The 26,721-nt window shown below is 37.0% G+C and overlaps 2 protein-coding genes across 5 annotated transcripts in view; one reads left to right on the top strand and one right to left on the bottom strand.

Annotated features, from left to right (window-relative positions):
* The first annotated feature begins 988 nt into the window (after window positions 1-988).
* Window positions 989-8,074, top strand: LOC114244595 (pinopsin). 2 transcript variants are annotated; one of them, XM_089727098.1, is made up of 8 exons: window positions 989-1,120; window positions 2,000-2,168; window positions 2,230-2,348; window positions 2,965-3,184; window positions 3,260-3,338; window positions 3,755-3,904; window positions 4,366-4,517; window positions 7,748-8,074. In XM_089727098.1, the coding sequence occupies exons 1-7, from the start codon at window positions 1,039-1,041 to the stop codon at window positions 4,483-4,485; spliced, it is 939 nt and encodes a 312-aa protein (XP_089583224.1). In that variant the 5' UTR covers window positions 989-1,038; the 3' UTR covers window positions 4,486-4,517; window positions 7,748-8,074. The 2 variants fall into 2 exon arrangements, with proteins under 2 accessions (XP_089583224.1, XP_089583225.1); XM_089727099.1 differs by lacking the exon at window positions 7,748-8,074 and adding an exon at window positions 4,892-5,033.
* The window catches only part of Mct1 (Monocarboxylate transporter 1), a 51,964-nt gene continuing 29,765 nt past the window's right edge, over window positions 4,523-26,721 (bottom strand). For all 3 annotated transcript variants that reach the window (XM_089727095.1, XM_028176442.2, XM_089727096.1), the window contains 5 exons: window positions 9,979-10,098; window positions 7,728-7,952; window positions 6,612-7,346; window positions 6,331-6,531; window positions 4,523-6,025 (listed from right to left, as the gene is read on the bottom strand). In XM_089727095.1, the coding sequence (XP_089583221.1) occupies window positions 5,868-6,025; window positions 6,331-6,531; window positions 6,612-7,346; window positions 7,728-7,952; window positions 9,979-10,098 (1,439 nt within the window). In that variant the 3' untranslated portion in view covers window positions 4,523-5,867. The remainder of the gene's footprint in view (window positions 6,026-6,330; window positions 6,532-6,611; window positions 7,347-7,727; window positions 7,953-9,978; window positions 10,099-26,721) is intronic.

The raw sequence follows: 26,721 nt of genomic DNA on the forward strand, positions 1-26,721 counted from the left end.
ATGTTACAATTGCTAAAGAAAACCTCAAATGCATCTTTTCGACTATAATCAAAATTAGAACAATGCTTAAAGGATATGAAGCTATACTTGAAGTGGATTGCACACGTGCCGAAGGACTGAAAGCGAATGTAAAATAAAATATGGCTTATTCCTATGAGGCGACGAATTGCAAAATCGGTCTATAAAATTTTATTGTGGACAGCAGTAGATTAGAGTCGCACGTCTACGAAATCTAACTTCACTATTTTTATCACAAGCTTTGGTATCTCATATCACATTGGTATAATATAAAGTATCACACCACATTTGATACAGTTACAAGTTCGGCTTAAATCTTTTGCAGTCGTATTAAATTTGGACGTGGTTGTCCTACTGCTTTTCTGAATTAACTTCCGTCGAAAGAACAGTCAGCACCCTAATTGTTCGCGAATCGGTTCTTTAGACATTCAGGTTTGTTAGATAAAGCGTAAACCGGCACGTGGTTTAATAAAGTGTAAGATTAGTATGTTTCCTTACTATGGTGGCTGAGATTACACATGCGACCGCAAAGGGTTAAATATCTTGGAGGGATTTCCGCATTTCGAAACGCATTAATAAAACGACAGCTAAGTGCTGACTCAATTTACCCAATTTTGTAAAATTTCTACTAAGCTACAAAAATAAATATTGTGTGATTTGTGCCTTCGTTTGTCACACATGTTCGAAGTGCCTAAGTTCAGTCCGGCTAAGCCAGTCCGCGCGTACTATAGGTATGCTATGCACAGACATCTAAATATTGTGTTACACCTTCACAAAACACAATGGGTGAAACAGAGCGCGAGGATCTAAAACCAGTTTAACACTTGGTTTTCAGTTTGAAGTCGTGAAGGGACTCTCAAGATTGATTACGTATACATAAATTATATTTCAGACAAGAAGACGTTGAAATCTTACTCAGTACTATTAGAGATTCTATGCCGAATAGACTTTAAGCATTGGACATTTCTTGTTCAAATAAGAGTATTATTTTTCGTTTTAATATTGAGATTTTCATTTATTATGGAGAATGAAACTTGTTTTTGGAGAGGGTTATTTGATACCAATGAACGGAATGTGCTCCAGGAAGGGATGATTGCAACAGGTAATTCTCGTGTGATAATTATCTTGCCGGGTGATCGAATATGTGTTTCATCTCAAATTCGTTTGTTAATTAAAATTTACCATACAATACATCTGCCACGGAAACCGTCAAACACTTCAAACCTCGTCAATTATAAAGAGGATAACGTGAGACGTACCTACAACTTTTATGCACAAAACTGGGACAGTTTTTGGTGTTGTTTTGTGTAACTTAATATGATTTTTGATTCGTTAGTTAATAATTTTGGTAACTTTTTTCTTACATGAGTGAACGAGAATGCAGTCCATTTGGTATAATTATTCTCCAGGTACCACACACCACTGACAACTATACATATATATAAGTGGTAACAATTTTATTGTATAGTGGCTTACGTTCCCAGTCTCACACTTCAAATCGGAGGCCTGCTGCTTTTCGGTAGAAATAGGTACCCTGGAGGTAAAAAACTTGTGCGGAATTAAAATAGCAAATGCCGGTTGGTGATCGCAGTAATTTGGTGTAATACTCAGACGACTCTGATGCCCATTCTCCTTGATTCTTAATCCCTAGTCGCCTTTACGTCACCCGCGGGAATAGGCATAGGTTGATGCTATTCTTGGTTGATACCACACGGTCGTGTAATGTTGATTTGCTTTAAAATATACTCTCTTCTCTTCTTCAACCAGTGTCCACCCAATGCTGAGTGTAGGTCTCCTCGAATGCACCCCATTCTCTTCGGTCTGTTGCCTTTCTCATCCAGCCTCCAACTTGGTTTAAAATTTACAGAGTCGCGTAAATTAGTTAATTACAAGTAATGATTTACTCTACGTTCTACGGTAAGCATCGTAAACATAAAATCATATTTAGAGACCCAAGCGAGCTGATAGACTTAATTTTCAGGTATATTTTCTGTTACGCTGAGTGCATGGGTTACGGGAACAATCTTACTTACTGATCTTCGGAGTAGTTGGAGCTATAAAAATTTAGCCAATTTTTACATCATTGCGTGTATCAGGAGGCTGTTACCAACGATTTTGAATAACTTGACAGTTTTCTCCTTTTTTTTGAGGTAAGCATGTGAATAATATCAATTCCGGTTTTCTATTAGACTGAACGATTATTTGTTTCAGTGATGTGGAGAAATGTGATGTTGACGGTTTTTTGGAGACGTTTTTCGCTGTTTTTGAAGTTGAGTTTTTGACTCATATTTGTATTGAAAGATATGTTATCGCTAAGTACGTAAATAATGGTGAGTAATGTGTTTTAATTGTTTTAGCCCGTATTAATTTGAAAATAAATACTACCTCTGGGACTACATGAGTTGTAGGTATTGCACTAGTGTTAACGCATTTAGAAAAATAGATAAAAGTCTGCGATTGATATAAACTAACGCAAAAAGCAATCACCTTGACAACTCTATACATTTGCTAATAGAATGTTGCCTGGAAGCCTAGCCTGGAAGCCTAGTCCAGGAGTCATAAACTGCTTCTTTTAATGATTTATTTAATTAATTTATTGGCTTTGATTTTTATAATACGTTGTTATTATCGTATTATATACGTTGTATATAATGTCCTTAATCCCTGAAATTCCTTCTGAAAGTCAGATCTATTTTTACTTTTGTACTATAATTTCTTACTTATTTAATTTCAGTTCTTATATCTTATAGTGCTTACTATAAGATTTGTATTTTGTATCGTTCTTATTAAAATACTTACAGAATGCAAATGGCTTCCTTTTTTTATCTTAAACTTATATAAGGTACTCAGTATCGTTGGGATGCATACCATATTATTTTCGTTAATTAATTTAGAAAATATTTCCTAAGGATGCTACTTATAAATAGTGTCTTTTATATTTTGCAGGCTGGGATTTGAAGAAGAGCCATTATTACACTTTGTACTATTTTTTGAGTGTAATGTTTTCATTCCTGTACTCTGCGCCACCTCTGTTTGGTGTTGTTGGTTTTGCTCGCGATTTCACGTGCACCTCATGTATTTTAGATATGATATTCCCCGGAACTTGGGAGAATGTTCTTATGATCGCTATATTTGTTTTGAGAAGTGTTAAGCCGGCTATTTTCATGTAAGTATAAATTTTTCGAAGTAAAAATAACACATAACGTTAATGGCTGCTAAAAGTATTTGTTGAAACTTTTAGGATTATTATGTTGAAATGGGCTTCCAAATTAGAACGTCAATGTACCAAATGCGACAAGATAGATATGCAGCTTACGAATGTGAGTATAATTTTTATCGACATAGAAACTGATTACGTTTACCAACTAATTGTGAGCTCACATGAGTAGCATCTAATTTACAGCCGCGAAACAAACTTGAGTTCGTTTTTTTATTGCTTTGATGGACGGACGAGCTTACAGTCAACCTGGTGCTATGTGGTTACTGGTGCCCATAGTCATCTATAACGTAAATGCGCCACCCACCTTGGGATATAAGTTCTAAGGTCTCAGTATAGTTACAACGGCTGCCCCACCCCTTAACCCGAAACGCATTACTGCTTTATGCAGGGAGAGGTCTATGTCTAGCAGTGGATAATTGGGGGCCGGTGATAATGATTGACAGTACTCAATACTGTACTGCAATAAGTTACGTTTTGTAGCAGATTTTTTAATATATCTGTAATGTTATTTTTCAGAGCATTGTTGCTATAATTGCAGCGCATTTTATTTGTTGGGCGCCTATAGTGTTTATTAGAGGACTTGTTATCATTTCACAATTATTAAACATAAGCCCGATGGTTTATCTCTGCGCTGACTGGATTTCATGGGCTATGTGGATGCATTGGGTGAATAAATTTACATTTTTTTGTTTGGTGAATGAATGAATTCACAGCCCGTCTAGTGGGTACTAATTATCAAAGCCCTCAATTTGTGTTCACGAGCGACTTTCTATTGTAATGTAGCAGATTCCGTGTTCTTAATTATCAAAATATTTTATGTACTCTGTTTTCTTTAGCCAATTTAAATTAATGGTTCAAATATTTTTTTTAATGTTTTTACTTAAAAGGAACCCGCTAGTGCATTTTTATAGGTGCTGTAGTTATATATTTTATGTTATGAATTTATGTGTCTATTGATTAAAAACTAAGAAACGCTTCCATGCGTGGTCATGTACATGATAGCATGCAATATAGTTTGTTAGAAATGATACTTGGAAATTATTATTGAACAGTATTATTTTTACATCGCTCTCAGTTTTCAATCTTTGTTTACGAAACTAAAATTTAATGATGTAATCTTGTTTTAGATTGCGCCTGCCGTATCCGTCATAGCATTGTTCGCAACGAATGATCGTATTTGCTATTATTCGTATGGTGTGTTCGTTAGTTCTAAGCCCGCTGACGACGGTAAAGAAAAGGAACATTAATAATATGTTGTTTTCCCAAAATAAAAAGTCTTGTAAGTTGCATATTACATGAGTTCTTTATATTCATTGTTTTGATGATATTATTATTATGGAATTGGTTTATTGAGAAGGACATCACAAAATCGTCATGCACAGTATTTTATAGCCAAAATTAAATAAGAGACTGTTTTAGACTATTTTATTTGTGTTTCTTTCTTCGATCAATATCGATTAAATTTAGCAGAAAAATTATTTGCTTTTTCTAAATTGTTGCTAAAATTCCAATTAGTTCATTCAATATTCCAAATTTTAAGAATAAGAAGAAACGGGTAACGACATACACGACACTGAAACAAATGATCCTTTTAAATATGTTTATAATTATATAGACAGGTATAGTGACTATATATTGTAACATCAATTTCAGTGAAATCGCATCACATGCGATCGCAAGAATGCCAACAATAATGTAATAAAAAGACAAGATTTGTACGAAGAATATCAGCGCAATTGGAGACATAAAAATCGTTCCTACATAGTTTTATCTAATTCAGTCGATTGTTCAAATAGTATACAATAATATGGTAAAGATAGATATTATAGTGTTACTGTGGCAAATAAAGATCCTTCCTACGAAACAATTATCTCCCTACATGAACACAACATGGAAGATATCGCTATTTGCTGAGAAAATATACGTAAAAAATTTAAGAGAAGAAAGTAATTGTTTTTCTTAAATTTATAATAATATATTACACAATTTTTCTAAGATCACAAAGCAAACAGTGCTTTATTAACTAAGATGTAGTCACATCTAGACACGATTGGTCCGCAATAAGGCTAAGTTTTATGGAGCGTTACACAGAATATCAGCAATAAATCTCCATTAGTCTAACCCAATTATAGCTTACATAGATTATAAATTGAGGTATTCATTAGGTATTATACCAACTTCATATTTTCAAAAATCCCCAACATAAAGCACATAGTTAACCCATTACTATATAAAACTATTTCTTTGTTTTGTGATTCTAAATCTTTTGTGTCACAACTATATCTCATAATTTTATATCTCATATCATCATCAATTATTTTAGAAAGTAATTTATATTGCACCTTTTAAATACCATATTCCTACTTATTTACAAAAACGCAATGCCGAAATCTTTGGAATGGTTTTCATGATTTTCGTCGCAGCACTCGTCGCATTCATCCATCGTAAAGTCTTCATATTTGATAATTTCATTCTCATTCACATAAAATGTATGATTTTTCCCTGTTATCTCTGCCTCGTATACCCTGTGGATGAAGGTATCCTCTGTAGAGCCGATAGAGGACGGCGTAGAGGGACTGTTGAGAACGATAACTGGATTATCGCGTCTCATCCCTCTCGGTCCATCCTGCTATATCTGTTGCAAAGCAGTCGCTTGACCCCATTGCTTATTGCTTTGGCGCCTATTTATCATTGGAATGAAGAATAATATCAAACCGCTCAGCGATATGGTTCCTCCTGCTACATAAAATGCTGGACCATAGGACTGTGTTGCATCGTACAACCGACCTGAAAAATATTGTATCGATGTAAATTCATACAAAAAGTTAATGCAACAGTAAAACAAGAACGGATGTTCTTGATAATGGAACACATGTTCGGATGTGATGTATATACATGTATTTTTAGCCAAACAAGTCTTATGGAGAAGAGAAAGTAAATATCACACGCAGAAAGAGCCAGGGCGCAGTGCTACTATCTTGCGTGACGATTTATGCTAGTTGTACCTCTACAGCAAGTCAGCGTAAAAACTGATTCCCAAAAGATTCCCTAAGATTCCCATAACTAATGGTAGAAATTAATTGAGCTTTAACCTGCTAGTGGAGGTCCAATTAAAGAAGCGACTCCTTGAAACAACAGCAGTAGCCCAAAAGCATTTGTGAGTTTTTCAAGGCCCAGTAGATCGACTAGTACCACCGAAGTGAGGCCTACATATGCACCAATAGTAAATCCAAATACAGTGGCATATAACGCCAGACCCCAAAATTCCCAACAAATCATAGCCATTGCTGTACCTGAAAAAGAAATGTTAGTAATAAAGACATCTACATGATTTTTTTTCAACTGACCACTGCAGTATTTTGATCATACTCACTAATGCCAGCGATAGTTAATGACAAATTGTAAGCCATCAATCGATTTACCCAGGGCTTGTCACTGATAAAACCAAGAATAATTCTTCCGATCAAATTTGAAGCTCCAATTATTGAAATCAGAAACGCCGGGTTCTCTATGCCCATGCTTTTACTCATCGGCACCGTGTACACATACGGTATATAGAATCCAATACTGGTCAAAAAGTTAGAAATTGCGAATAAAATAAATATAGGATCCACCAACAATGAAAAGTCTAACATTTCTGATAAGATTGACTTCGATTCCGCCGGAGCAATAACTCTTTCGGGCGAAGGAGCCCTAAATCTGGCAAGACTCGTCATGCTTCCCTGATACAAAACGTCAGGTCTATTCATTATTCCGCTTCCGTGCCGAGAGTGTGGCTGTTTTGGTTCATGATGTTTATTTAAAGCGGGCTGCGATAGTGTCAATCTGGCGACATCACCATTATCAGTTTTTCCGTTGGCTCGTACGATTTGTTCAGTACTTTGAGACTTTTTCAATGGTGATTTATTTTGCTTTTGTAGCATAGGTTCTGTAACGGGTGTCCTAGGTCTCTCTGGTACTGGTCGAAACATTAGACCCAATGGTATGCAATTAAGAATTAAACCGCCAATTATAACCATGGCTCCTCTCCAGCCATAGTTTGAGATCAATACTGACGTTATCGGTGCAAATAGGAATGTTCCAAGACCTGATCCACATACGGCAATACCTGAAGCAAAAAGAAATACAAATATTACTTTTGCCTACAAAATTAACAATTTCAATTGTAACTATGCTGTACAACTTTTTTTGTATATATAGCTGTTCATATTGGTCACTGTAGTCCATGTACAGTATAACCTGAATACCGTTGCCATTTTCAAATTTGGGCTCGAAGTATAATTGTACGAACAGATCTTTGGCCATGGCTTATTTTCGCAGTCCTGTTTCTTCTTGTTCTAGAGACCTTTATTACTGGTTTGACAATATTCAACATAAATTGAAATTTAATTTAATATAAACTTAACATAACCTTTTTGTTTTTAAAGTCATTGGGTTAAAAAGTGTAAAAGTTATTTTGGGAATAATTGGGTTACGAATCGATAATTACCTGTAGCCAAACTTCTATAGCGCTCGAACCAGACGGTAACACTAACGATGGCTGGCAGATAAATGAGGCCAAAGCCAAAGCCAGCTCCGACACCGATAGTGAAGATGAGCGTGAGAACATTACCGGCAAAGGCAGAGGCTACGACGCATACCGAAGACAAAATAGCACCGGCCACTGTCACTAGTTGACATCCCCAGCGGTTAACAAAAGAACTCGAAATGGGACCTGAAATTAGATAAATAAAAACATTCAAGCATTTTATTATTATTATTTATATTATATAAAAAAATATGCAACTTTGTTATATTTTTATTATAACGGTTGATCATAACATCACATCAATAAAGTTTCTCTTAACAACATCAAAGTATTTAATTTATATACCTACAGCATTGTAATTTTATTGTTTTTTATAAAAAACTAAAACGTTCATGATTGGTATTAAAATCATATAGCATATTGTAATAAATAACATGACTCACAAACCTAAATTTGTTTTACTAAATAAGGGTCATGTGCACTGACATACACATATAAAATATAATCAAATAAATGTGTCAATACAATTAATATTTGAACAGAGTAGCGTGCGAATTACTCGTACTTAATTCGGTTACGTAAACAAAAAACAAATCCAGCTACTAGAAGTAAGTTTCTACGGACCGCTTTTTTTTCCCCTACCTATGCTGATAGCCTTGAGAGGCTATTTCAGCTTACCCTAGCTTGTGTAGGTGAGCTTACGGGGCTCAAACCGGAGAATTGCTAACACTGACCCTAGCAAGAGCAGTGCTTCGCAGAATCTACCACCGGGTCGGAAACGCGACCCACTGAGAAGATCCGGCGAGAAACTCAGTGGGCTGTGTCTGTGGGTTAATTCGCTCGTCGAGCCCTTCGTCGCAAGCGACGGGTTCGACTAGGACGGTGACCGGTGCTTGTAGTGCCTAAAAGCACCGTTAATGGACCAGGAGGATCCGTGATGACGTGCTTTGGGCGACGTCGACCGTTTACCATTCGGTCTACAGGATCGGGTATGTCGTTTCCAGCGGCCACGACAGGAGGGTTTTCATGTCATGCCGTCTTCTCAAAGTGGCGCAGCGATGCCGACTGTAGATACTTACTGACGGGGTCGAGCTCCAGGTCATCGTGGAGATCCACGTTCCTCTGGAACCATGGTGCTCCGACGGCTATCCTGCAGAATCGGGATTGGTACGGACCGCAAATGTTTCAATAATAATTATGACTTTACTGTCGTTTATTTTGGTAAATCATAAAGATGGCGATTTTGTTCATGATGCATTGTTACTTTATTTTTCTACCTATGCTGATATCCTTGAGAGGCTATTTTAGCTTATCCTTGACGTGTAGGTGAGCTCACGGGGCTCAAACCGGAATGCTGCTAGCACTGGCCCTAGCAAGAGCAGTGCTTCGCAGAATCTACTACCAGATCGGAAACGCGACCCACTGAGAAGAACCGGCGAGAAACTTCGGAGAAACTCAGTGGGGAAGTGTTACTGTGTTTGTTTGCGTAACATTGAAACATATAGTCGTACTCTTAATTATATTGTACAATGGATGTCCCACTTATCGAATTGGAACGCATGAGTATTTCGCGTTGAAATGTGTTGTACATATCATTAATTGTACCCTTGGGGGCAAATAATACGCCCTGCCGTTATTAATAAGATTCTTGTTTGTTTCTATGTTTATATTGTGGTAAACGTCGAAAGGCAGAAAGTCTCTGTCATATTATGCTTTTTTTTATATTGTTTTACGCCACTGGATGCGAGTCCTTATGAGCCCGTCATATTATGCTGACCTTAGCGTGTTTCCAATTAATGGGGGTTTAGGTATATAATATTTTCCGCAAATGAATCAATCATCAAATTGACAAATACTGTATGTGTTCAGAAACGATTCATTCAATGGAAAAATATTAAACACGCATTATTATCTGTATGCATTTGACCTTTGCTTGTTGAGTCAGACAAGACTCTGGTTTTCCAAGTTCGTTGTGTTTTATTAAGTCTTTAGAAGGAACTTAATTACTATAAAACAATATAATTGTACATAATGTATACATTATATTCTCAAACAAACAGCGCCTTTATTCTATTGTTTTGAACCATAATGATACTTTAGAAATAAACATGGTGAAGTTCACTTAAAACAATTTATTTCAAAGCGATGTAAGGTTAATGCATTCAAGTACGAGCATCACATTACAACACACATATACAGGTAAAATAATTACCTGAACTTAAGGTGACTCCAACGAGGATGGAGACAATCCACGCAGTCTTGTAGCTACCTTCTTGGAAATATATCAGGAACTCCGTATAAAAAACGCCGAAAGAGTATGTCATCCCATCGGCTGAAAAAATAAAACAAGATTTAATGCAAAGCGAACACGGTTTGAAGATTACAAGAAACTTTACTTAGAAAAAGTATTGTATTTCGATCAACTATAATAATAATACTTTCAGTGTGATCATTTAGCTTTCTTTAAAGGTAATGACAATATTATATATCTACTAGCTGACCCGGCAAACATTGTTTTGTCATATATAAGATTTCTAGGGAATTTCTAGTGTAGAAAAAAAAACTAACTTATTGTAAGTGTGTAAAGATGTGGTAAATGAGTGAAAGAGGTATGTAGTGCTGTGAACGATGAGGGGATATATAATAAAAATAACAAAACCTCATTCAATCACATAATACCTCATTATAACAAAAAAAAATTATAAAAAAATAAAAAAAATATGTTAGGGGTGGACAACCCTAATCACTTAGGGGTATGAAAAATAGATAGTAGCCGATTCTCAGGCTTACTGAATATGCATAAAAAAATTCATGAGAATCCGTCAAGCGGTTTCGGAGGAGTATGGGAACGAACATTGTGACACGAGAATTTTATATATAGATAGGTATTGCAAGATCAGCACCACCTTTGATTCCACCGTCACGAAATTCTCCGAGTAGCCGAAGACGGGTTGAAATGACAATATAGTGATGGATGTGAGTAGGATAAGTAATTTAGAAAACTAGTATTAGATTGTGTACAAATTTTTCCTGCATTTCCATTAAATTATGAGAATTTAAATTATTATTGTCAATTTTTAAATATTTTATTTCCACATAGTTTAAAAATAGACTATGACATTTACTAATGTGCGTAAATAGCGTCAAAGACATACATACAAAAGTAGGTTAACATGATAGGCGCACACTCTTTGTGGTGGTATCGATGTATGGGAAAGTACACAATGGAACACAGTAACAATAGAACTAGCGCCAACATCAAAGATACTTCCTCTTCATTCAACTTTGTGCATAAGAAAAAGGCACGGTTCCCTTTTGTTACATAATGTACAGACAGCAAAGTTTTACGACAGTTCTGGGATGTTTCTGTTTCATTATTTATTAACGTATCTAATGAATTCTAAACAAACGGACACAACAGATCTTGCCGTTATTATGGTCTATGTAAGGATGATGAGAAAAGTAACACGAGGAAGTTGAGGTTGTATACTAATTTAATTTATAGACAGATTATTGTCATCCCATATCATTAATCAGATCTGAGGAGACAAAAAAATAAATAATAAGCTAGGCGGTTTGTAGTGAGCCCTTTATATTGTCGAGGTACTTAGATGCCAAGCTACTTTCACGTGGGTTTCATTTTTTTTCCCCTACCTATGCTGATAGCCTTGAGAGGCTATTTCAGCTTCTCCTTGACGTGTAGGTGAGCTCACGGGGCTCAAACCGGAGTGTTTCTAATACTGGCCCTAGCAAGGGCAGTGCTTCGCAGAATCTACCATCGGGTCGGAAACGCGACTCACTGAGAAGATCTGGCGAGAAATTAAGTGGGCTGTGTCTATGGGTTAATTTGTATGTCGAGCCTTTCGTCGCAAGCGACGGGTTTGGCGAGGACGGTGACCGGTGTTTGAGGTACCTAAAAGCACCGTTAATGGATCGGGAGGATCCGTAATAACGTGTTTAGGGCGAAGTCGACTGTTTACCATTCGGTACACAGGATCGGGTACCTATGTAGGTTTCACACGTATCGGTCTATTAAGAAACATAATTCGGGAAAAATTTTCACTAAATATATTAGTTTACTGTGTGCTTATTTCATTTCGAACAGAATTAAGAAGTTTCTTTAAAATTTAATGAAAATGTTCTCGTAAAATCTTAAGATAAATTTTGATACGAATCGTTTTATCTATGTTAATTAGGCTCCTCGTTAACATTCCTGGAAAGTTATTCATAATCTAAATAAAGGATTAACTTAATATTCCATCTAGTATTTTGATAAGGCATGTTCAAAGTTTCAGGTTGGTAACTACTTTGATTTTATAAAATAAACTCTTAATAATATTGTATAAGCCTTTTCATCTACTGTTTCTTATTTCTAGAAAACGACTATCCTAAATAACTTAAGAAAACGTAATTAAGAAATAAGTTAAACACAATACTAATTCTTTTACTTAGTATCTATTTATAGTACATAATGTTTGACCTAATGTCAGCAAGCGTAAAAAGATTCTATGAGGTTTTTATCGGAATCACTACCTTTGCTTTGATCTTGAAATAGCTATGTTGCCTTATAAAGTGTGTTAATTAAAATCAGTACGCTTAATGATGAATATAACTAGATATAAGTCTAATAAGTGTGTTGAAAAGTTAATTGAAATCCACTGATGTACTTCTGCGATATTTCCTTTAAAGTTTTTTATGAAATTTTAGAGGGAATGTGATTTCCTGCAAAGTGAGTAATTCCAGAATTTGTATGGTAATTGTGAACATTGGTGTCATTATTCAATGAAGAGTGCTTGATGTGCAATGAAGTGTTACATTAGCATGAAATGTTAACGCTGTCCCACTTCCTTATTTTTGAAGAAATTGTTTCCAATCGTTTTGGCTTGACCTTTATTAGATAATGAAAATAACAGTCATTTTGCGAATTATTCTACGATATTTCGCCCTTTCAGTTAAGTAGAGCTCATGATACAGATTTATGAGGAATATAAATTGAGGGGAATTCCTAAAAAGGTTTAACTTCTGGTCTAATGATCGCGCGTCTTAGCCACAAACATTAGTAAATCCTATTAAAAAAAGGAGGTTGTTACCTTAATTGGGACAGAATACAAGACTCGCAGAAAGACGTACTGGGCAGAGAGGTATGCCCAGTAAAACGGGAAAAGAAGCATATGGTAAGCATCAGTGTTATGGTAGATATGTATTTATTTGGTTGATTTATGTCATTTGCTTGTTCCATTTTTGGTGTTTTTCAAACTAAAGTGGTAACCGGACCACATAGACTTCACAACGGGAGTGGTACACCAAGGCACGAGAAGTAAAAGTCACAATTGTGTCGTACAACGATTATCTCAAGCAACCTATATTTAATTGCTTTTTTTTATTGCTTAGACGGGTGGACGAGCTCACAGCCTACCTGGTGACAAGTGGTTACCGGAGCCCATAGACATTAAAACGTAAATGCCGCTACCCACCTTGAGACATGAGTTCTAAGGTCTCTTAACAGTACAACGGCTGGCCCGCCCTTCAAGCCGAAACGCATTACTGCTTTACCGCAGAAATAGTCAGGGTGATGGTACCTACTCGTGCGGACTCACAAGACGTCCTACCACCAGTAAAAAAGACTACAACCAGTAAGGAATGCAGAAATAGGAAGGATCGCGTGGTGGTTGCTCGTGAGGGCTCTCTCATCGTGCCATCACTACTTAAGCACGTAATATAGCCGTAGTAAGCCTATAACAGTGGTTTAAATGTAAATATAATATTAAATCCATTATCGAGTACAAGGTTGAATTCAAGGACCGGGTGCTTATTTACGAATACTCGATGAGTCGTAATGGCGTCTTCAGTCGTGGATTGTACGTTGTAATAATTATTTAATTATCTGCACAAAAAACATTATTTGTCTTCGGACGTAGTAACATTCCACGTTTTGCTTTTTGTAACAATTGGTCTTTTATCTGGTATGCTATCAGTTAATTTAGCCGATAATCTATAATCTATTATTTTCAATGAGACTTGGCGTTTTTGTGTCTAGGAAATAAATTAGAAGGGTTGATTATGAGTTTTTTTTATTGCCTAGATGGTTGGACGAGCTCACAGCCCACCTGGTGTTAAGTGGTTACTGGAGCCCATAGACATCTACAACGTAAATGCGCCACCCACATTGAGATATCAGTTCCAAGGTCTCAAGTATAGTTACAACGGCTGCCCCGCCCTTCAAACCGAAACGCATTACTGCTTCACGGCAGAAATAGGCAGGGTGATGGTACCTACCCGCGCGGACTCTCAAGAGGTCCTACCACCAGTAAAAGTCAGAGAGTCACCAGAGTTTCGAAACATCTTTTTTTTTTGTAATAGATGTGAGGAGTATATATCACGATGTCAACAAATTTATCGAGCTGTAACAATATGAATCGATCTATTGATAACATAAATTACTTGTACTTTAATGTCAACATATAACTATGAAAAATAGAAAAATAATTTAATCGCATGCATAACTTGTGTCTTTAAAGGTATTGATTTAATAATGATTGATTTAATGTTTTCAAGGAATTTAACACTGGCTTCCCAACAAGAAAACACTGTATGAAATTTACTAGCGTCAAGTGAACAATAGAGCGATTTGTAACAGTATTATGACGATTTATAGTTTAGTAATGGTGTAGATAAGACTGAACAATAGTAAGGCCCTTGGACATTTTTTTTTATTTGTCGCTGTTAATGCACGGTTCAGTAGACCATAAACTTCTTTGATATCTAATTATGGACGCCACTCTAAATTTTCATTGGTTTTATCAACATTATAATTTGTTAAAATGTTAATAAGTTTTAAGAGCAATCGATGAAGACGTTTCAATAACCATGTAAACAGCATACAAATTTTCAAGCTAATTCGAATTTGATACGGAAAATACTAATACTAGAACCCCTATCTTTAGTTCAAAAAGTAAATGACATTGCCAACTCGAACAATTCCTATATATCCTCATTTATTTGGGACTAAATGTGTGCCGCAATGGCCTTCGTATGACGCGAAAGTGCTAGTCAATTTCATCCGGATATTTCATTCGGAATAAATTTGCCATTGTTCGCACATTTCTAGGTTTTATACTTTAGTTAAGGAGAAAATATATGGGATCACATTCGAGGCGAAACTTGAAATGATAACGTTTAGTTATACAAAACGATTTTATGAATTGTTGATAATATGAGAATCGAAATTGAATTGATTTTTACACCTACAACATCCTATAAATATATATAGGTAATAGTTTTTTTTATTGCACTAGATCGGTCGATGTTCACGGCTCATCTACATATTTAGCGTTATTAATGGAGCCCATAGGTATGACAATACATGTGGTCATCAACAGGTATGACATATATTCAATACACGGCCATCTATCTTGAGACATGAGGTCGTAGTTTCGGATGTCCTCGCCATTCTTCAAACGTATGGCAGAAATAGGCATAACGGCGCTATCCATCAGTCCTGGCTCCTAGTGACAACAGAAATTACTTGAAATAATACAAATAACTGTTTATAAATTATTAGGATGTAGGTCGTACGTATGTAGCAAATACTTATTCATTTCTGTAAAAATGCTCAACCACTTTCATTTTTCATCTAACACATACATAATTATGTTCCATTGAGTTTGTGCAGTACAGTAGATATGAAATGAAAACTATACAAAAAAAAAACGTGTGGCGCTCGGGAACTGCCGCGGTAAAGCTATTTGCATAGCATTTTATTTATTTATTTATAACTTCTTATACTAGAAAGTATAAAGGCGGACTTAATGCCATAGGCATTCTCTAACAGTCTACCTTAGGGGAGTGCAGAGATGAAGCTTGGTAGGTGTAGTGTGAAGGGGATGTTACTTAAACATATATTATGTGTATATATAACATACATAATACATAGTACTGAAATAAATACATATACATAAATATATAGATATATATAAATATATACATATAAAAACATATATAAACAAATATTATCAATTAGACGACTCTGCTAACTCTCTGAGAAACAGTTCTCGAACCTTCGTCTTAAACGCTTCACGTGTAGTAGCATTTTCTATCAACTTATGCAATTATAATTAGACAATGATAATTTAATATTAAAATATTAATAAAACAAGACCACGCTATATTAAACATTAATAAAAGTAAAACATTAACTGTCCCCTTCACACTCATAAGCTAGACCGCGCGCGAGAGAGATGGGCAGACTTTTCATGATGCGCATGCAGTGTGACGTCACGCCACGCGCTTATTCACAAACATTACACAAGCGCAACGTGTGAATGTGTTGAACGCGAGCTACATAGTAGGCGTAGTGGGGGTGTCAGGTTATTTTCGTAACGGAATTTCTTGATTCAGTCGCCGCGTTCAAAACCCGCGATAAAATCTATGCAATAGCTTAATAATAAATTATAAATAATGGAAACAGCATTCTGACGCCACTGGGAGGTAAGCTAAACGATACACAAGTATCATATTATACATACACGTGCAGTTCATTTAGTGATCATGCAATTGAATGTACTTGTACTATTAGTAAGAATAAATGGTCAGGCGATTAAACTGCATTGACCTTACTTTAGTAGTCGTTTGACGTTCGTTTTATGTGTGCACATCGTAATGGAATTCAATATATTGTTTTGTTTGGACAAATTTTTATGCTGGTGGTAGGACCTCTTGTGAGTCCGCACGAGTAGGTACCACCGCCCCGCCTATTTCTGCCGTGAAGCAGTAATGCGTTTCGGTTTGAAGGGTGGGCCAGCCGTTGTAACTATACTGAGACCTTAGAACTTATATCTCAAGGTGTGTGGCGCATTTACGTTGTAGATGTCTATGGGTTCCAGTAACCACTTAACACCAGGTGGGCTGTGAGCTCGTCCACACAACTAGGCAATAAAAAAAAAAATCCTGAAATCGAGACACAATGAAACATTGCATCAAAATAAACGAAAAATAATATTCGTTTGTTAAGCTGATCGAAAATTAACAAATTTGAACGACACGGAACGTTGACATTGACTGCTAGTTAATTGGAAATTGTATGCCAGCACTACATACGTACATTGCACGATATAGTAGTTTGTGATTTATTCAATTCTCTAGATTCATAAATTAATAAATAATTAGGCACCGGATTTTAGTATACTACCTATGTATACTGCCTAATTCAAGATATTTCTTAAAGTTAATCAGTTCACATGTTCGCAGCTTATAATGTATAGTAACTTTTGCCGCAACTTCGTCAGCGTGGAATAATTACTTTGGGATAACGCTAAATTTTACCCGCGACTTCATTTACGTAGAAGGTGACAATATTTTTGAATAATAGAATGTTAAGGAGCTATTTAAGGTACCAAAATCACTATTTTTAACTGACTTCAAAAGAAGAGGTTATCAATTCGACCACCATTTATTTATCTATGTATGTTCGCCGATTTATCGAGAATCCTTGAACCGATCTGATAACTCTTTTTTCTTTTTTTTGTTTGAAAGAGCAGACTTCCCGAATGGTCCTATAATAATCAGGATCAGAAGAATCTCATGATGGGATTCTGGAGAAATCGAGAAAAATCTACCATTTTCAAAGTCTATCTTGAAGTGATTTGGGTGTTTCTAGATATTCTTCTTATTCTGTGCCGCCGCGCATTGGCAGGCCGGCGCTTTATACATCCGGCCTATAGCCTATATAGCCTGCCTCAATCAATGGGCTATCTAACACTGAAAGAATTTTTCAAATTCGTCCAGTATTTCCTGAGATTAGCGCGTTCAATGAAACAAACAAACTCTTCAGCTTTATAATATTAGTACCTATAGATTAATAATAAACTAGTTATCTGATCGAGTAAAATATCAGTATTGAATAATCGTTAATCTCGTTACTGCAATGTTTATTAATAACATTATTATCGATTATTTTTGAATTATTACTAAAGTGATAAATAACACTAATTTTTTATATTTTAATTATCAAAGCTAAATTATTAAATACAAAATTTTGCGAGTGTCTTTAAAGATATATGTATTTTGTATTAGATGTATATGCCAGTATTCATCTGGTCTTAAGTAATTACCAAAACTTGCATACGCCCCGTCATGACCTATGCAAGTGTAGTGTTCGCTCACGCGGCCTGCACTCACTTAAAATCCTTCCAGATTATTCAATCCCGTTTTTGCAGGATAGCCGTCGGAGCCCCGTGGTTCGTCAGGAAGGTCGACCTCCATGACGACCTGGACTTAGAGTCCGTCAGTAAGTATTTGCAGTCGGCGTCGATGCGCCACTTCAATAAAGCGGCACGACACGAGAACCCTCTCATCGTGGCCGCCGGTAACTACATTCCCGATCCTGGGGACAGAATGGAAAGCAGTCGACGTCGCCCAAAACACGTCATCTCGGATCCCCCCGATCCACTAACGGTGCTTCTAGGTACTTCAAGCACCGGTCACCGTTCTCGTCGAACCCGTCGCTTGCGACGAAGGGCTCGACGAGTAAATTAACTCCCAGACACAGCCCACTGAGTTTCTCGCCGGATCTTCTCAGTGGGTCGCGTTTCCGATCCGGTGGTAGATTCTGCGAAGCACGGCTCTTGCTAGGGTTCGTGTTAGCATCGTCGCCAGGTTTGAGTCCCGTGAGCTCACCTACTAGTTATGGTTACGCTGGAATAGCCGCTCCAGGCTACCAGCTTAGGTAGGAAGAAAAAAAAAAGTAATTACCGATCAGAATTGTATGTATGTATTATTATTATTATATATACATACATATAGCGGCTGTCTCGCTCTTCAACCTAGAACGTCTGATTTTTTTGTGGGATAAATAGACAGGACAAAGCAGACGATAAAAGAACTTCGACTATTCTTTGACAAGCAACGGGAACAGTATAAATAATCGTGGAATGAATAAAAGATTACATTGTCTTCTGTGGCCGCTTAATGAAAATAGGCTTAGAGGGTGTATGCTTTCGGGGTTTTAGCGACCTTATCTTCGCAGACTTTTTCGTACCAAGAATTATTTCTCATCACGCAATCGCATCAAATTTTGTTTATGACAAAACTTTAGCAGCTACTGATAAAAAGAAAATGGTATTCGTTCATTTAAAATATGCTCAAGTTCGTTTGGTAAAGTCCTCATATATTTTTTGGGAAACTCCATAAGTACGCGAAGTGTACGGGCTCAGGTAACTACTTAGCATCTTGTGGGCCGTGGTCCGTGAGTTCGTTCACCGGTGTAAGCAAGAAAAAAATAGAAATACCATTTGAAGAGTTTCTCAAATGAGGTACGCGGGTATGTGGGGCTGGTCCGCAGATGTTGGAAACGGACCGCGGGTACAAAGGAATGGAATGTCGTGCCCTACCCACTAAACGACTCCTCTGTACTCTTTCTCCTGACGTTCGACATCCGCCCGCGGTCGAAAACCAGTCAGCGTTGAGGGGTTCACGCGGTCAACGCTACAACCAGACTCGCGGCGCCACCCCGGGTACGCCCGATCAACGGGTTGCCGAGGCGATTGTCGATAATTATAATCAACGACGTCGGTCTCTGCGGTACGGCGGTCATGCCACTGGTGTTCCGGGATACCCCGCTGGGTCAGGAACAGCCTGCCGGGTCGGAACACGATATACCTCCAACCGGGTAGCTTTTCCACAGTATGTTAGGCGACGACAGCGACGACGGCAACCAGGCCAAAGCCACCAACGCGTCGCCCCATCCTCCTGGTACCAGCGCGCTAAAACGACGGTAGCGTGCGGCGCAGAATCCCCCAGGACCAGAGCGCAACCTGTCTATTCTGTCTTTTAAAATACATATTTCTATGGGACTTATAAAAATGTGTTTTTGTGACGAAATAAGCATTCTCATCAAGTTGTCGTTCGTTTAAAATATATTAGATGATATTTTTAGAATGAATAATAAAATCGTCGTACATAAGTGTATTTTATAACGAAACACAGTAAGAAAATACAAATATAAATCATAAAAATTTATTTGTAATTGTATCTTGGCAATGTAAACAAAACAGTAATAAACATTATTATAAATTTTAATTTCATTAGTATTATGACGTTCAAGGCTGGCCTCGAGTCGAATGATAGCAAATATGTTTTTGTTGAACTTTAAAATGAATCAAGCATGAAATCTTTCATTTATGAACTATTTTATTATATTATATAATTATATTTATTATATAAATAATAAATACTTTTACTGTGCACCTTTAGGCATCTTGTCTATTGCGTGAAATCTTCTTATTGAAACATTGTAGAAGTTACAGTTGTATGCTGTGATGAGAAAACAATAATATTGTTACGCGCTGGGGTTCGGGATAAATAAAATTTCACCAAAGTACAACTTAAAACTGTATTCAACACTTAAAACACCTAAATCACTTCACAAACGCTTTAAAACTCTCAATTCGCTTCTTTCGCTTCGGTTCAGGTGATCCGTTCGCTGTTTCGCTTCGAGTAGTTCCGATTACTGACTGCTGCGTGCCATCTCTACAACGCTTTTATAGCCGATACCTTGTCCCTAGAATTATCGAGAATATTCTCCACATCTCTAGTAGTAGTTTCCGCTATCTGTCAATAGATGGTGTTGTACTTCTCCAGCGTTCTGGGCGCTACTAGATCCTTCGATATTCGTTCGACTATTCGGCGATAGATGGCCTTATTCTTACCGGCGTAACAATATGGTGCCAGCAATCGAACTCCTGGTCTAATTGTGAACGTGTATATGAACGGAATCTCTCAATCGCCAAATAGTAAATCAAAAGAGTCGGCAAACTGAAACGGGAGGGCTAGAAGTAGAACCGACGATCGCTAGAGCAGATGGGTTCTTGAGTGGAGACCGCGGACCGGCAAACGTAATGCGGGGCGCCCCTTGGACAGGTGGAGCGTTGACTTGGAGGGGTGGCCAGTAAGAAATGGATAAGGACAGCTGATATCGAAATTCAGTGGTGTTATTTGGGGGAGGCCTATGTCCAGCAGTAGACGACCATGGCGATGATGATGATGATGAGGATGTTGATGATGAATTAAAGAGTTTAAGTTCATTCGATTGGTCTTAAAATTACCATTCAGAAGACATGCTATCTTGACTATATCATTCCGTTGTAGTATATGGAATGACACATAGAATTCGGCATTTTAGCAACATGAATTAAACAGTTATCGTTTAAGTATTTTTTAATTAAATAAACTTATCTATGATAATAAATCAAACTTATAGTTTCATTACAGCTCTAAAATTATTCATTAAACAATTCACTTTCTGTGAGGGTTGTGTAAAAATATTCATTCCGGTAGTCTCAAATGTCTCATTAGCGATTATATACTAGATACTTATATTAGATTAGTATTGTTCGTATCTTCTACCACTTCTAATATCATATTAAAAACTATTGTTTGTTTCTAGGAAAGCCTTGACAATTCGCTTTCCTAGATTACTAGACAATGATAATAATGAACATTAGAACGAAATCAAATTAATTATTATTTTCCTATCTCTGGGCCGGGGCTCCCAAATACAAGGTTCTTTCATTTGACTCCATACAGAGGAGGGCCGTTCGGATTGTCGATAATCCCATTCTCACGGATCGTTTGGAACCTCTGGGTTTGCGGAGGGAATTCGGTTCCCTCTGTATTTTGTACCGTATGTTCCATGGGGAGTGCTCTGAGGAATTGTTCGAGATGATACCGGCATCTCGTTTTTACCAACGCACCGCCCGCCACCGGAGTAGAGTTCATCCATACTACCTGGTGCCACTGCGGTCATCCATAGTGCGTTTCCAGAGGTATTTTTTGCCACGTACCATCCGGCTATGGAATGAGCTCCCCTCCACGGTGTTTCCCGAGCGCTATGACATGTCCTTCTTTAAATGAGGCTTGTGGAGAGTATTAAGCGGTAGGCAGCGGCTTGGCTCTGCCCCTGGCATTGCTGAAGTCCATCGGCGACGGTAACCACTCACCATCAGGTGGGCCGTATGCTCGTCGGCCAACAAGGGCAATAAAAAAAAAAAAATTCCTTGCGAGTACACACTTAATTAGGGGAATTTGGCTACGCTAGAGACGTATCGAGTGTTTTTTGATCACGTTTTCAATGATATAAATTGATAATGTTATTGTGATGTTGTAATTAAATGTTCTAGGAACGTGACTGTTGAAATTGTCGTTGACGTAAAAAAAATTTTTTATACGAACATATTTAATCGCCAGAATTTTAGTCTTGACAATGTTGTGTCACTTGATACTTGATACCATATGTATACTATACGTATAGCCATAGCCAGGCGTCTTCCCGTTAGGTCACGGACGCTTTATTTTAAATAAGAGCTTCAGATCATCAAAAAACACATAAAATAATAAACATAGCTAATTCAATAAATATTGAAATGGTGATTTTAATTCATAAGTGTAGTGTATATTTTATTGTAATGTATTTAATTATAATTCAGTTTCGGGTAAACTTTTTTTGTATTGAATGAATAGTTATTATTTGTAAATTGAAAGAAAAAAAAACATAAATTTTGTATATCCTTCACTGTACATTGTCCGATACGCAATCACCTAGGTTCAGATTCTATTCTATCAGCCCACAGACGTCCACTGCTGGACATAGGTTTCCGCCAAGCCTAGCCACAAAGATCGGTCCTGCGCCGCTTGCACCCATGCAGATCCCCGCGAACCTTAATAGGTCATCGGCTCATCCTGCGGGAGGCCTACTCACGCTACGTCTTCCAGTTTGAGATTAAGTAAGCATTAAGTACATATTTTAAGTACCTTGTAGTTTAGTCACGAACTCATCTCGTGATGCACATAAATTCATTCAATGTATCGCTAAGATGGCGTACGATAGTATGTAGTGGGCGTACATGTTCAACACGGGCTATTTGAAATAATTGGCAAATACCCAGTTGTATTTTCGTTGCAATCTCCCGAGGAAGTAACGCTTTGCTATTTACAATGCACCGAGATAATTATCGATACTAGTGACACCTCCAGATTTAGCAAGAAACAAAAAAAATCAGTGTTTTTTCAAATAACTAGGAATAACTATATTGACTAGAGGTCCCGCAGTAGTCGAAATTCGACTATTATTAATTGGAATTGTAAGTTTGTACACTATTAAGATTGTATTTTATACTTCTATAATCACAAATTTCGCCAAGACTACACTATAAAAAATATTAACAAAGACAAACCATATTCTATTCTCAATTTGACAACAGACGTCAAGAACAAAAGTTTGACAATAAATAGTATGCATGCGTGTGGGCGTCAAATACATGGTATGTAGTGTGTGTAATGTTTTCTTTATTGATTTAATGTATCTTTTATGCATTATTTAAAAAAAAAATTAGCATTGTGCACTTCTTCTTTATATTCTCTATAAGTGTGGAAAATTTCATAAACCTCTGTCCGCGCAATTTTCGTAAAAAGGGATACAAAGTTGGTGCTTCACGTATTAATATATAGATAACAAAGTGTTAGTCTGGTCAATAGATACTAAAAAAACTAGAAAGAAAATTATTTCACAAATACAATAGAAAAAGAGTTTCATTTTTAAAACGATTAAATAAAAAAAAATTACTGGTCGTTTCTATTCATCAAATAGCAACAAATAAAAAAAACCGTTGAAAAATAGGAAAAAATAGTCTTCATTCAATAGTCTTTGCCCTTATAGAGATAGATTAAGCTTTAAATGGTATTTATCAAAATAATTATTTGACTACGTCTCCGCATTGAACACCCTTAAAGTCCAATATCCTTCTGTGTTAGGAATGCTGAAAAAACTTAAAAGGCATTAGCGAGTAATCCCAGACCCCGAATGTGAAGTATTTTTTACAAAGTTATTGATTCCCGAAAATCTAATCCGGACGTAGGTGCAAGTCACGACTAACGATTCAACCTAATTGGTTTTTTTAGAGCCCGAGAATTGGCCGTTTATTCATTTAAGGTTTTTTTTTATTGCCCTTGTAGGCAGACGAGCATACGGCCCACCTGATGGTGAGTGGTTATCGTCGCCCACGGGCTTCAGCAATGCCAAGGGCAAGGCCAAGCCGCTGCCTACCGCTTAATACTCTCCACAAGCCTCTTTTAAAAAAGGACATGTCATAGCGCTCGGGAATTACCGTGGTGGGGAAGCTCATTCCATAGCCGGATGGTACGTGGCAAAAAAGCCCTCTGGAAACGCACTGTCGATGAACGCAGCGGTTCCAGATGATATGAATGAACTCTGCTCCGATGGCGGGAGGTGCGATGAAAAAAAGGAGATGAGGGGATCATCTCAAACAATTCTTCAGAGCAACATAATTAGTATCAGTTAAAATTCGTTTGTTGAATACTCGCATTGCCCCTTTTTTTTCAGCCTACGGACGTTCATTGTTAGTGATAGATAGGTTTTTGGGCTTACCACATCTTAATGGTACTATGACAAAAACCGCCTTCAGCACAAGGCTTGCGCTACTATGCCCCGGACCATAGACTACCATGTACACACAATTATAAATTGCATTGCATAATACACAAGCATTCGTATTTTAGACATAGCTGAGGAGAAGGATTTTAGCTGTCTCAATTTTTAAGCCGAGACAGTTGAAATACCCAGGTTGGTGGTACCTACCGGTGAAAGCTCACAACACGCCCTAATACTTACCTAGAAGATTGCGTGTTGAATTCATATTATGAAATTAATTAGATAACAGTAGATCTCATTCACGCTGATAACGGTTATCGTAAAACAGCAAGGAAGTGACATCAAAACTACACTGACCCGCACTAATTCGCACATCCCTATCACGCGCGATTATGTCGCATAATGACATTTATCACGCGCTGCGAGACCGACACGGTTTAACGTATTATTTGCTTCATTAGTCGTAAGAAATACAATTTGTCAATCATTTCGTAATGAAATCTGATTTATACACAACAATGTTGATTAAGTTTTATGGTAATTTAATAAATGTTTGCGTATATATATCGTTAGTATAGAAGGGTTGAACCGTGATGGTCTAATTAAATCTAATAAAAAAATATAGTTGACGGTCTGTCTGGCCGATGTACCTATAAATAGTGACTTTTAGAAAATCCTTGGAAAAAAATTCTACTCTTCAAATCGGAACTCATGAATAGCTTAGTTTGTCATCTGTATGAACTTATCTGTATTAATAAGCTTCTACGAATAAAAATATCAGTTATTATGTGATTTATACTCGAGAAAAGTGATGATATAACTATCCTTAGCAGAAAACTTCATAATGTAAGAGAATTATTTTCCATTCCACTAATTTAATATAGTGAGAATAAATTATGGGTTTTCTGGTGCTGGTCAGATGAGAGATCATATAAATCGCTTTCATTTATTCTTGAAATTGCGCCACTTTCAACAGCTTGAAATAATTTGGATTAACAAATACGAAATTTCTGGTATTTCTAGACTATTTTACTTATATTAAAAAGCAGTGGGTTTTTTTAATATTTTGCTTCAAAAGTAGGTCGTGCTACTAAAAGAAACTTGTTACATTCCATAAGCAGTTCATTGGTATCCGGTTTTGTTCAAATTGTTTCACCGCAAAGTTTGGTCCGGTAAAATATCCTCTAAGGCGAAATAATGTGCCTTTTGTACAACAGTGCGTATTTTCAGACATAGAATAAAAGGAATAATTTGCGTACAATCGGTGCGCACAAAAGGGTTGCTAATTTTAAGGAAAATGATATCCGGGTGTAGAGCAATATAATTAATAGGGATTAAGATGACGATGAAGATGTGATATAAGGTCCTGGGAAACGTTTGACGAGGGAAATTGAAATTACCTAAAGCTAGTTTCGCTTTATGACTGGAAGAGTTCCTACAGATATTTTACTCAATATCCGACTGACGGAAAAATACCGTCTTGCCCGGAAAAAAAATTGGCATAGTTAGTGTTTGTGGACTCAGAGAAGACATACGACAGAATACTGAGTTTTTAGTGGGCGTTGAAAAATAAATGTGTGAAAAAGAAATTTGCCTACGAAGTAAGTAAAGTTGATTCAAGTAATGTAGAAGAAGCTGATCTTTTTCTTCTTTCTTTCCTATAACCCTCTGCCGGGCGTAGGGCTCGAATCAATTACATCGGTCTTCGGCAGTCTCTTCTAGCTCCTCCCACGTCATGCCCAAGACGCCAAGTTGTTCTGGGACGGCCTTTTTTCCTTTTGCCAGACACTTTCCAGATCAGTGCTCTCTTCGACAGGTGGGTATCGGGCTTTCTCAATATGTGACCAATCCAATGCCACTTCCGCGTAAGGATCTCCTTCTACATTGGTGTCTGTTTGGTGATCCTCCACAGTTTTTTGTTAGTGATCGTCTCAGGCCAAAAGATTTTAAAAATCTGACGTAGTCACTTATCCACAAAGAAGCTGACCGCAAAAGCAAAACCATCAACAATAAAACAAAATTAAAAATTTGAGTCAGCTTGAAGCCATATAGATTAAGGGACTCTAGTGTGTGCTCATTGTCTTGGTTAAAGAATTCTGTATAAACACTGTAAAGTCGGCTAACCAACTTGTAGAATAATCTAGAAACTGTTTTCCCAAAAATAAATTAGGCTAAAACGGATTACCTGTTTTACGACTTTAGCTGTGTCTGAAGTGCAAAAGCAATAGCTTATATAGGCAAAAGTGCGATACCACTATGGTCTAATTTGAAGTATCGCAACTCGATGTGACGTGACCGAGGTGTGCAATGACATATTAATGCAGGATTGCAAGCATGGTGGCAGTTTACTAGTGCAAAACATGTGTCCCAAAAATGCCGTTGAAACTGAGGCAAAAGAATATTTATAAATCGTTCGTAAGACCACTGAGACTCGAATGTTAACTCTTTGACTGCTATTTCTTCTCTTCGATCTTCTTACTAAGGTGTTCGAATATCTATTAGCCTCTAAGAAAG

Source organism: Bombyx mandarina, chromosome 04 (assembly GCF_030267445.1).
Source record: "Bombyx mandarina strain Sakado chromosome 04, ASM3026744v2".
NCBI lineage: Eukaryota > Metazoa > Arthropoda > Insecta > Lepidoptera > Bombycidae > Bombyx > Bombyx mandarina.